The sequence below is a fragment of the Erigeron canadensis genome, chromosome 6, assembly GCF_010389155.1.
Source record: "Erigeron canadensis isolate Cc75 chromosome 6, C_canadensis_v1, whole genome shotgun sequence".
NCBI classification, from domain to species: Eukaryota; Viridiplantae; Streptophyta; class Magnoliopsida; order Asterales; family Asteraceae; genus Erigeron; species Erigeron canadensis.
In genome coordinates, this window is record NC_057766.1 from 38138284 (window position 1) to 38149781 (window position 11498).

General features: G+C 32.3%; 1 protein-coding gene across 1 annotated transcript; it reads right to left on the reverse strand.

The window, feature by feature from the left end:
* Positions 1–5410: 5410 nt before the first annotated feature.
* LOC122604831 (RING-H2 finger protein ATL70-like) lies at positions 5411–5965 on the reverse strand. The gene has a single exon (XM_043777696.1). It carries the CDS (start codon positions 5963–5965, stop codon positions 5411–5413), a length of 555 nt encoding a protein of 184 aa, XP_043633631.1.
* Between the last annotated feature and the right edge of the window lie 5533 nt (positions 5966–11498).

The window sequence follows — 11498 nt, forward strand, 5'->3', positions numbered from 1 at the left end:
GGTTTAATTGTGTGTGGAACGACTAGCTAATTGTCAACTTGGGTTAAATATATATGTTGTTTTATATGTCTCAATAAGGTATCTTGACCTTTGAGGTTTATCAAAATCCATTAAGAATGTTGTGTTGTAGGACATTTAATTCGATAGGAATAATACTTTGTTAATGAATATCCATATCTGTCAGTTTTTTTATTTTCTCCAATTAAATTGTTAATAACCTTAAAATGTCTTTCTTTTTCTACTTACTAATTCAAAATTTTCTATTTAAAATATCTATCATATATATCTATATCTATATTATATTATAAAAAAAATAACATTTTATTTTTAAAAAGTGTTAAAAGAAAATTATAAATTTTCACTTAACAACTCTTAAAATATTTTCATTTACATTATCCTATAAACATTCAACCCTTTATCTTTTAAACCGGCCATTAACCCTTTATATCAATTACATTTACATCAATTATCTACACCGCTCGACGCCACATCTACCACCAATCGTCTCCCTCACCACGACTTCGTCGCCGCCACGACCACCGTCGCATTGCGCGGGTAACGTGCTAGTACTTGATAATTGATATACCTATATTGCCATTATGAACTTTTAAATAACTACACAACTTCCTTATACATCAATTGCTTTTACATTAATAACCACACATTCAACGACACCTTCTCCACTACAATGCCGATTAGCACGGGCATATGACTAGTAATACTCTATAGGGGGGGGGGGGGGGAAGCAACAAATATTAAGATCCTCTTATGTTATTACCAACTTATAAAGTTGATGATTTTGACTATTAAAATCAAAGGTCATGATTCAAATATAATTTCTTAAATCTTGATCATTTTTTTAATCAAAAGGTTAAGATTGTTTCAACTTTACAGGATCCCCATACTTCAACAAAAAATAGCTAGAATGAACTATTTTTTCTTTCAACAATCACCTCTATATTTTCATCTCTACCTAATATACCTATAATACTCTTAATGAAATAATTTACACCATAAATTCTTTAACAAATAAAATAACCATGTTACCTATTTTACATTAAAAACTTACACATTAAAATATACAAAAAAAAAAAAAATTAAAAACTCATAACAAAAATTTAATTTTTTAAGGAAACAATGACCCATTTGCCCATCTATTAGTACCACCACTATCACTAGTTAGTATTATTCTTATTAATATAGGCTTAAAAAGAATTTAACTGAATTAATTAGAAGCCCGGTTTATTTTTAATGAATTAAACTTTGAAAGTTTAGAAAATAGATGAATTTTAGAAGATATATGTATATATATAGATATGAATTATCTTCTTTTTTTTTTTTTTCCTTATATCAGCAGAAAGGATGATAGTTGAATATGGGTTATGGTTGACCAATGCCACGTTTATTCACATGGTTTAAGGAACTGAGACCTTTAAATGAAACTGGGTAAGTAAAAACCGCTAACACACTACAGTACTACCACACACTAACACTAGCCAGTAGCCCGACAGGCGATGGGCCTGTGCTAACTTCCCAATCACACAAGGCCCAGAGTCTCCGAAGACCAATAGGAATATACTTTGCTTTTCCTAGCTTCCTTGTTACACAAAAAGTGGCCACATCCCACACGGTTAACATTGTAAAAAAATGTACTAATTTTTTTTTTTTTAACGACATTTTATTCTACTACTATTCTTAAATTACATGTATGCCTAGAACCATGACTTTCGGAAAACCCCATATGAAATGTATGACATTTAAATTCTGCTAGATATGATCCTGAAAGTGACCAAAAAAGTTTGAAAATTGTCATAGAATACACCAATTGTACATCTTAAAATAAAATAAAGTTCCATGAATAACCTAAATAACTATACAAATAATGATGTTTTTACATTTGCATATGTAATTTTATCTTCTTCTCTTATAAAGTAGCCAACAAATCTTATTTTTCTATATACATTTGTAATCGTATATACCATCATCAGTCGATGTTAATTAATATAATCATGACACGAGTTCAAATATTTATTATCGGCTTCAAACGTGTCCATTAACTTATCACATCAATCTTTTCACCTTCTATTAAAAAAAATATATGTACAACAATAACAACAACAGGACCCAATCCCTGCGCGGGGTATGGGAGAGGTAAGCTGTAGACAGTCTTACCTCTACACAAAGGTAGAGAGACTGCTTCCATAGGGACCTCCGGCCACAAAGGAGTGCAAGACGGAAAATGAGAAATGTTTAGAAAATCATACCTGTCTGCCGAGAATCTGAAAAGAAGCAATACCTGTCTGCTGGGTCCGGCTACTAAGCGGGTCGAACGTTTATCACTCATGCGTCCTACCGATATCTTATAAACATGTTTGACAATACAAATACGTGCTTATAATAAGTCTAAAAATGTGATGTAGCTAAATAATAAGTCTAAAAATGTGCTTAGAAGTTAAAAAATGATAAAAAATTGTGTAAGAGTGTTAACAAATGTATGGAAAAGGTCCTATCTTCTATCTTTAATCCTCAAAAACTCAATTTCACGAGGTGTATTTATATATTTTTTTCAGACTAAACTTTGAATGGATTTACATGGATGGTAACTAATTGATTTTTATGGGTAGTGTTAAATTTCGGATTATTCGGGTTAGACCGGTTTTTCTAGGGTTTGGATAAAACCGGCCCAAAACCCAAAAAGTCGGAAAACAATGACACGAGAACCGAACCGTATAATGTCTTGAATTCTGAAATTCTCTTACCTGTTTACAAGCATGAGTAATGTACTTATGTACATGTCCGTTGAAAGCAATAACAAAACGGAAAAAAACTGAATGGAAGTTCTACCTTGAGTCGTTGCTTCATCGAAATTCACTTATAAAAAAGTTTTCAAACTTGATCAGTTATTCTAGTCGTCTACTTCTAATTATACATAGGCCGTAACACACCAACTATATATTCGCTGCTCAAATTTTATTAAGTTTAGTTCTAGTGTTCCACACACTTTTAAATGTTTATGTAGCGTTTTATACTCTTTCATTTCTATTTGACAAACATTGATTATGCATTTATGCCAGTACTAGCTAAAGTAGATACGCAGTAGATATGCCAGAGTTATTGTCATTTTTGTGGGCCAGGATTATTTTTCTCCCTGGTTCTATATTTAGAGAACCACTATTTTACAACTATAAGAGCTAAGGGTGTAGTCGACTTGTTTTATCGGCAAAAAGTATCGATATTTCGGCTATACTATAGCATCTCCATCGGCTTGTATCGGCAAGTTTAATCGGCAAGTATTGGCAAGAACTATCGGCTTGTTTTGACCGATAAAAGTGAACGTTGGACAAGGCCACCTGGCCACTTTTAGCAGGTGGGAGTGTGTACTTTTGTTTTTTTTTTTTATTTTTTTAAATTCCCCCCCTCAATTTCTAACCACAAAATTGTTAAGTTTTATACTATACCATTAGTTTTGGTAAGGTTTTGGCTACTTTTGGCTTGTTTTTTGGTAAACCACATGTCAAGCTACCATTGACTAAGTTCTTGCTAAAACTTGCCAATTTGCCAATCTTTTAGCACTACACCTTTGCCCCTAATTACCTACATCGAAACTTAAAACACAACTTTATTCGTAAATTGAAAAGCTTGTAAATACACATGGTTATCAAAACCGACCTTAAAATCTTGATGTTCTCGATTCGTATGCTACTTACTTCACATTTGTATAATATATTTTCAGAAGAATAAAGTTAAAATGACTAACAAATTACAAACACAATTGGTACAAATTCATGTGTCACCATTAGAATAAGGAGAGAAAAACATGAAAAAAAGAAAGATTTTATTTTGATTGGTCTATTTCATTTAACAAGTCAGTTTGTAAACTTTTGTTTGAGCCTCAATACCTCGACGGTGTATGGGGGAGGTTAAGATGTAGGCAGACCTTACATCTACCTAAGTAGAGAGGCTGCTTCCAGTATCTACCTAAATGGTAGAAAAGGCCCTCCAACCTTTGCATGGGATGAGGATCGAACCCATAACCTCTGTTTCCAAAGACAAAGGTGTTTACCACTGATCCAACCATACTGCTTGTATTCGATTGTAGAACAAGAACCAAATTAACTCAAATTAGCGTGCAATTTATACCCACCAACTCAACAATATGTTAAACTTGTATTCTCTTTATTAATTTTAAGTAAAGCAAGATCACATAATATGTTTTTTTTTTGGTTTTTTTTAACATTCGTGTCATGGGACGGCTAGCCATTACATCCAATTGGGCAGACAGTCAAGACGCTAAATTGGGAGAAAAACCTTGCTTGCTTGGATTCGAACCTTGGTCTCCCAATGCCCAAACCTCATTGCAAGATGGGGATGTCCACTGCGCTATCAAGACAGCATCAATTAGTTAGCTTTAAGTGGTTTTTAAAGTATTAAACAATTGTGAACATCTTTTAGCCACGACAATGCAACATGTATTATTTTAACTCGATCGACCATGAATGTCAAAATCTTCTATCAAATAATTTATTGTGGCAAGTCAGTTCTTAATATTTATTAGCACACACATGCGTTAATTCTACTGTTGTACAATATATATGTATCTGTATCTCTTATGATTATGACCAAAAATCATAGTGACGAAGTCATAATTCTTTAAAGTAATGTAACTTAATTACTTTATGAGAAGGAATCCCATTGAAGGTTTTTGTGGTTGACTTATTCTTAAACTTAAATTAATGTTTAAGCGCGCATCGCAGTTCAACGAGGCTGCTATCAACTTTTTATAATAAAAAGTAGTCGTGCAATATGTTAATGTAATTATGTAACAGTGCAACGTTGAAGACTTGAAGGAAGACGACAAAACATTTTTATAAATATCGTCATATCGAAGTGCACAAGAATAAATTAACGTAGTATGTATCGCTTAAAAATGTGATATATCATTTGAATAAAAATAAAAAAGTTTAACGCACAAATTTGTGATGTTTAGCTCATCACAAATTAATTATATGAAGCATAAATATTTGTGTAAGTGGTAACTCGATCCATATATTGAAACCTACAATACTCCACACCCAATAAAAGCAAAACAGAACAAAGTATTCAAAAAAAGCATCATGAATAATGACCCCAAATACAGGCCCGCCGTCTATACACCAACGTCGGCCTTCCACACCACAACGACGCAGCAAGCTCTAATACAGTTTACACCACCACCACCCGGGGTGGTTGGGCCTTGAAGTTGTCCACCTCATTATATATAGACACTCTTATATGACATAAACTTTGGTACATACAAATACAATATACAATTTAAAAATCGAAGTCAGGTAATAATTACAAATGTGACTAAATCAAACACATTTTGATCACTTGCTTATATGAGTGGTGAACTTTGAATCCAATTTCAATTCTATCCGTCCAATCTAATATCCAATACTGAATGAGACAACGGCCGGGTCATATTTGCAAGCCGGTCTGGCAGAGGTGAATTTCGGCAAACAGGACAAGTAGGATGAACCCGTAACCATGTGTCTATACACTTACGATGAAACAAGTGATCACATTTTGGCAATAACCGAACAACATCAACTGAAGGCTTATAATCCGCCAAACAAATAGAGCAATTACCCGACCCATGGGTATTATTGGTGTCATCATCATGACTACTACTATTATGAGGCATCATCATCATATCGTCCGAGTAAACATAGGATGGGAAAGTCATTAGAACATCCTCGTCAAGCCCGTCTGAGAGTCTCATAGGTTGTTGGTCTTCATGATCATCTTCAGGATCAGCTGGTGGCAATCCAAACCTTATGTTGCGCCGGCACTTGTAAGAAACGTAAAATACGATTATAATGAGGACAATAAGGGCAACAGAGACACCGAGGACGTAGATGATGCTTCCTTGTGTTTTTCCGGGGTCGCTGTATGAATCTCCGGAGTCTGTTGGGTTATTGCTCATATTGTGTTAATTAGCACCTGGGTTTATTGTAGCATATATATATGCCAACACAAATGAATATATATACGGAGTATATGGTATACAATTGATAGTACATCATATATACATAAATGGCAAATTGCATAGAATGACGATTCATGGGTACAAATGGATAAATGGCAAATTGCATAGAATGACGATTCATTTAAGTATAATTAATTGATTGTTGTTTAAGTCTTTGTGTTTTTGCCTATATAGTTTATGGAAAATGCATTTGACATGCTCTATAAATAATTAATAAATGGGGATAACATATGTGTTTCCAAAAGTATATATCATACATGTTTTTTCTCTCATAAATCATTTAAAAAATATTAAATATAAGCTATGTGATTGAAATCAATGTTTAAATTTTTAAAAAATTGTGAGAAGGAAACATGTATGATACATGCTACTAGAATCATATTCATTTTTCCCTTAATAAATATATATATAAAGCCCTTTAATATTGAGTGATTAGCCAGCTTAATTATTGATTGATTCCATTGTAAGTATGACGTTTTTAGGATGACGACTATATATGTTGACATATCACATACGTATGTATGATGTTCGCGTTGTATTCTATTAAATATTTACGAACTATATTAGTATATATTTTTCTAACGGTAAATCCGAACTGATCTTATATTCAAGAGATCAAAACCTCTACCAAATACCACACGTCCACACACCTAAGTGATTGATGGCAAGTGACAATTTTTAATATGCAAGATCGCTCAATATTACTGAATTATCGATCATGTTATGAGTTACATGTCTAAATTATGTTGAGTGGTAAGAATGAAAGACCAAAGTAAGTCAATAACATTATGAGCATATCTATCGGTGAAAATAGTCAATAATGACTAGTAAATTTTTCTCAAAATCTTAAGTGTGATCTTTATGCATGGTAAATTTTGAGGTTTTTCCTATAAATACTATATAACGATCGATAATCAATATCTCATTGTTTAAGGTACCTGCAAGGCTTCACCATTATACAGTGAAGGTTCCGTAATATCGTGTCCCGACTTAATATTAAAAAAACAACAATTGAAATGCTATATCTCCGTAACCAACTTTCCCAACTCATAATCAACCAACTTTTTGCACCCATAAGGCCATAACCATCGATCTGCAACCCATCAACCACAAATGTGAGTATGTGACAATTTAATACCTCAATTACGTCCATCTGTGAAAGTTGTATTTAAAACTGATTTACATGTGTCAATATCTAAAACTACTTTGTAAAAAATGAGATCATCTAAAATAGAGGAAAGTTACCATGCGGTTAACAGCATCTACCTGACTCTTATTGTCCTCACATTCAGGGGGATGATTATTTATTTATTATATGGGAAAATCAAGGAGATGTTTGTGAGAGCAACAGTATTTTCCCCGTAACATACAATCCATAAGTCAAAGTTATGAATCCAATCAATATTTTTGTGCATTTATTGTTTCAATGGATTATAATTAGTAACACATTGTAGATAATATATTTTGATAATTTTAGTTAGTATTGATGGTAACACCACAACTTTGGACACTTATTTTAATGTCGCACCTTAAACTTTGGAAAACTAATTATATATTTTATTTTATTTTGTATATATAAGTGTTGTTGGGCAATAACAAGTTCTGTATATAAAAATGTATACGGGGAATTAAAGTATTTGTTATATGTTACGTTTGCCAAATTGTCAAAGAGTTGTTCATGAGCTGTGCTATGTTTTAAAAAACGAGCAATAGTACCCGCGTATTGCGGCAATGAGATGTTGGGTTGATAGGTTATAAGAAATGATAAGTTATAAAGTGTGATAACCAGATGCCTTAGCCGTACGGGTTCCGTACTCAGATTTAAAAATTCGCCGAAAGTATATTGAATGACATCTCTAATGAAAGAGCATGAAATTTTATGAACACCCATACAAATTTTATAATTTATCGATATATGGGTTTTGAGATAAAAGATTTTGAATAAATTAAAGAAATAACATGATTTATGGAGAAGGGAGAAAAAAATGAGTAGTTGAGATTTGATGAGAGAGGAAAAAAAAGAGTGGTTATGATTTAAGGGTATTATAGGTATATTCAGGTAGAGATGTTTAAATTAGTGAATAAAGAAGGGAGGTAATTTAGGTAATTCAAATCATCTTTTGAGATTTTAAAAAGGGCAAAATGCTTTATAAAATACGAGCAATAGTACATGCGTAATGCGACAGTGAGATGTGGGGGTGATAGGTCATAGGAGGTGATAAGTCATAGAGTGTGATAGACAAATGCCTTAGCCATACGACCTCCGTAATCGGATTTAAAAATTCGTCGAAAGTATATCGAATGACATCTCTAATGAAAGAGCATGAAATTTTAAAAACACCCATACAAATTTTTTAATTTATCGATATACGGTTTTTGAGATAAAAGATTTTGAATAAATTAGAGGAATAAAATGATTTATGGAAGAGAGAGAGAGAAAAAAAAAATGAGTGGTTGAGATTTGAGGAGAAAGAAAAATAAGTGGTTGAGATTTAAGGGTATTATTGGTATATTAGGTAGAGATGTTTAAATTAGACTAAGTGAAGTGGGAAGAAAGGGAGGGAGGGGCGACTTACGCCATATGTCATGTAGTATAAGAAGAGTTGCCCCTTAAAAAAGGTGAAAATGGGTGGATTTTTGAGAGTGGGGCAACTTGTTCCTTGTGGCATGTGGGGTAGAGAAGTGTTGTATGTAAGAAAAGTAAAAATTGGGTGGATTTAGGAGAAGTCGGCGAGGGGGGTTGGTGTTCAGGGCGACTTTGGCTGACTTTGGAGCACAAAGGGACGAGCTGTGGAGGTCTGGCAAAACACAAGTCGGGCAATGGGGGTGGTGTGGGGGGCGACTTTGGGTGACAAGGGGCAAGAGTCAGCAAGAGTCTTTACCACTCTTTTCAGTCTTAGTGAATAAAGAAGAAGGGTAATTTAGGTAGTTCAAATCATTTTTTTAGATTTTTAAAAAGAGCAAAATGTTTTATAAGATAATACTAGATGTAGAACCCGTGTGAAAACACGAGATATGTTTAGAAAATAACCTTAATAAATAACTCTTAAAAGTATAGCGGTAGACTCGTGTGAAAACACGGGTTGACGATCGGAAAATTATACAATGAGTTAGAAAACCGTATAATAAATTACTAAAACCGTATAATAAATTTCTTTTTTTGTTGATGAATAAACAACAAAAAGTGTTATAAAATCGTAGATCTAAATAACAAAATAAATCGATTTAACAAAAAAAAAAACAATAACAAAAACAAAGATTGGAAGGTATTATCTTTTCATCATATTTATCTCTCAAAATCGATAAATGATCCTTCTTCATCATGTTCATCCGCAAGAATCTGATATGTGGAAGCCTGGAAGGAGAGAAAGGAATGGAAGAGTATTAAAAAAGATTGATTTAGTATGATTAATTTTGAAGAGAGACGATGCCTGACATATTTTCAATCTCAAAGTTTATTCAAAAATTAAAAATCCCGCCTATTCTCTCTTTTTACGTTATCCCGCCCATTCTCCTCCTCTCTTATCTTCTCTTTCTTTTCTTCTGTATTGACAGTATATATATTATATTTATATTTATATTTATATTTATTTTGAATCTGATAGTACATACACATATATAATAATCATTTATTCATAGGTTTCTACACACATAAATGTATAATTACAGAAATACCGTATATATACTTTTAAACACATAGTGACATAATGCATTGTGTGTATAATCCCGTGAGATTACCTTAAGCACTTGACAAATCAGCTTTTATAAGATCATCACCTAAGCTCCTTTAGTAGGTAAAGAAGATAGATATAGATAGATATAGATTATAGATAGATATAAATATAGATATAGATAGATTACGAGTACTAGTTTTTGTAAAGTATAAAATTGATTAGAAGAGTGTTTAAAGGTTAAATAAGTACTCGTATTATCTTCAATTCTTGCAAGAATGCAAGTTGCACGAGTAAGACTAAAGAGTGGTGGTATTGGTAACATTATTAGTATGCGGTGTAAAAATTGGCATGCTAAATCACTAATCTTTTACCTTTGGCAATATCTGTTATAGGGCGTTAACAAATAAATTTGGTAATTTGTCGATGGTGAGAGAATTTGACAAATAGTAGAACACATACATCCTTGGCATGTTTGGTAAGTAATGTAACTATCCTCTGATTGTTTTTATATTTTACTAGCACGGTACCCACGCTATGCGCCGGTGGTCGTGACGGCGACGGTGTGATGGTTGGACGACTGTTGGTGGTGGAGCGGCGGTGAGTTGTGTATATAATTGATGTAAAAGGTTAATGGACATATTTTAAATGATAAAGGACTGACAATATAATTTAATCATTAATGTTAAGAGGATAGTGTATATGAAAGTTATTTAAGGGGTGTTAAGTGATTACCAAAAATAAAAAAGGGCTATTCTTTTAATAATATAGTATAAATATATACATATTTTTTTTTATGAGGATCGACAGTGTTGGGGGCATAAGTTACTAGAGTTGACATAACAAGTTACACGAAACTTATTAAAACGCGAACACGTTAAAATAAAACACGAAAACGACGTGTTAACTAGTTGTGTCATTTCTTCCAAACACGAGGACGAAAATTAATGGGTGCATCTATTAAGACATGTCAGGAAAACTATTTACATGTATTTTATATAAGTCTTGAATAATACATAAATACAATCCTTAATGATACAAAAGCTTTTAAAATTCTTAAATAATACAAAATACATAACTATAATCCTTAACATTACAAAAATTTATCAACATTTATCCAAATCTTAAATCAAATCATCAATTCTTAGTAATATATAGGTCTTAACTCTGAATTTATTAAGTTACGAGTGTTAATAGGTTTTAACAGGTTCATACTTTGTTTAGACATTAAATCTATTAAGTTCAAATATGAAACCTACTTAGAACATGTGGTATTATGTTTTAAGACTCAAAGTTATCGGTTGTATAAGTTACATGACGCCTTTTGATTGAGTAATGTTGAGGTAGATATTTGACGTGATAACAACAACATGTTATTTTCCATGAATGTCATTTTTTTTAATAAATTTTGATGCTTTTTGGATTTACAAGATACGTGTGTCATATTCTATCAAGAAAAACAAATTTACCATCTTCAATTTATTAACTTGATATTGTTATCTCATACATGTCAAACAAGATTTTATCATGCAATTACATCTTTTGCAACCCTATAATCACATTCCCATAAGTTTATTTTTGAAGTTATAACACGACTAACAAAGCAAAAGTTAAAATCAAAGGAATTTTAATAAAAGTAAAAAATGAACCATTGATAAGGGGAAAAAAAAACAAAGTATTTTTAAATAAGGGCAAAAATAATCAGATGTAAACACAACAATACAAGTGAAGTGTTCTAGAGGCTTCTTTCCTTTTTCATGATACAAATATGAAAAACAATCTGGACCGTCCATGTAACA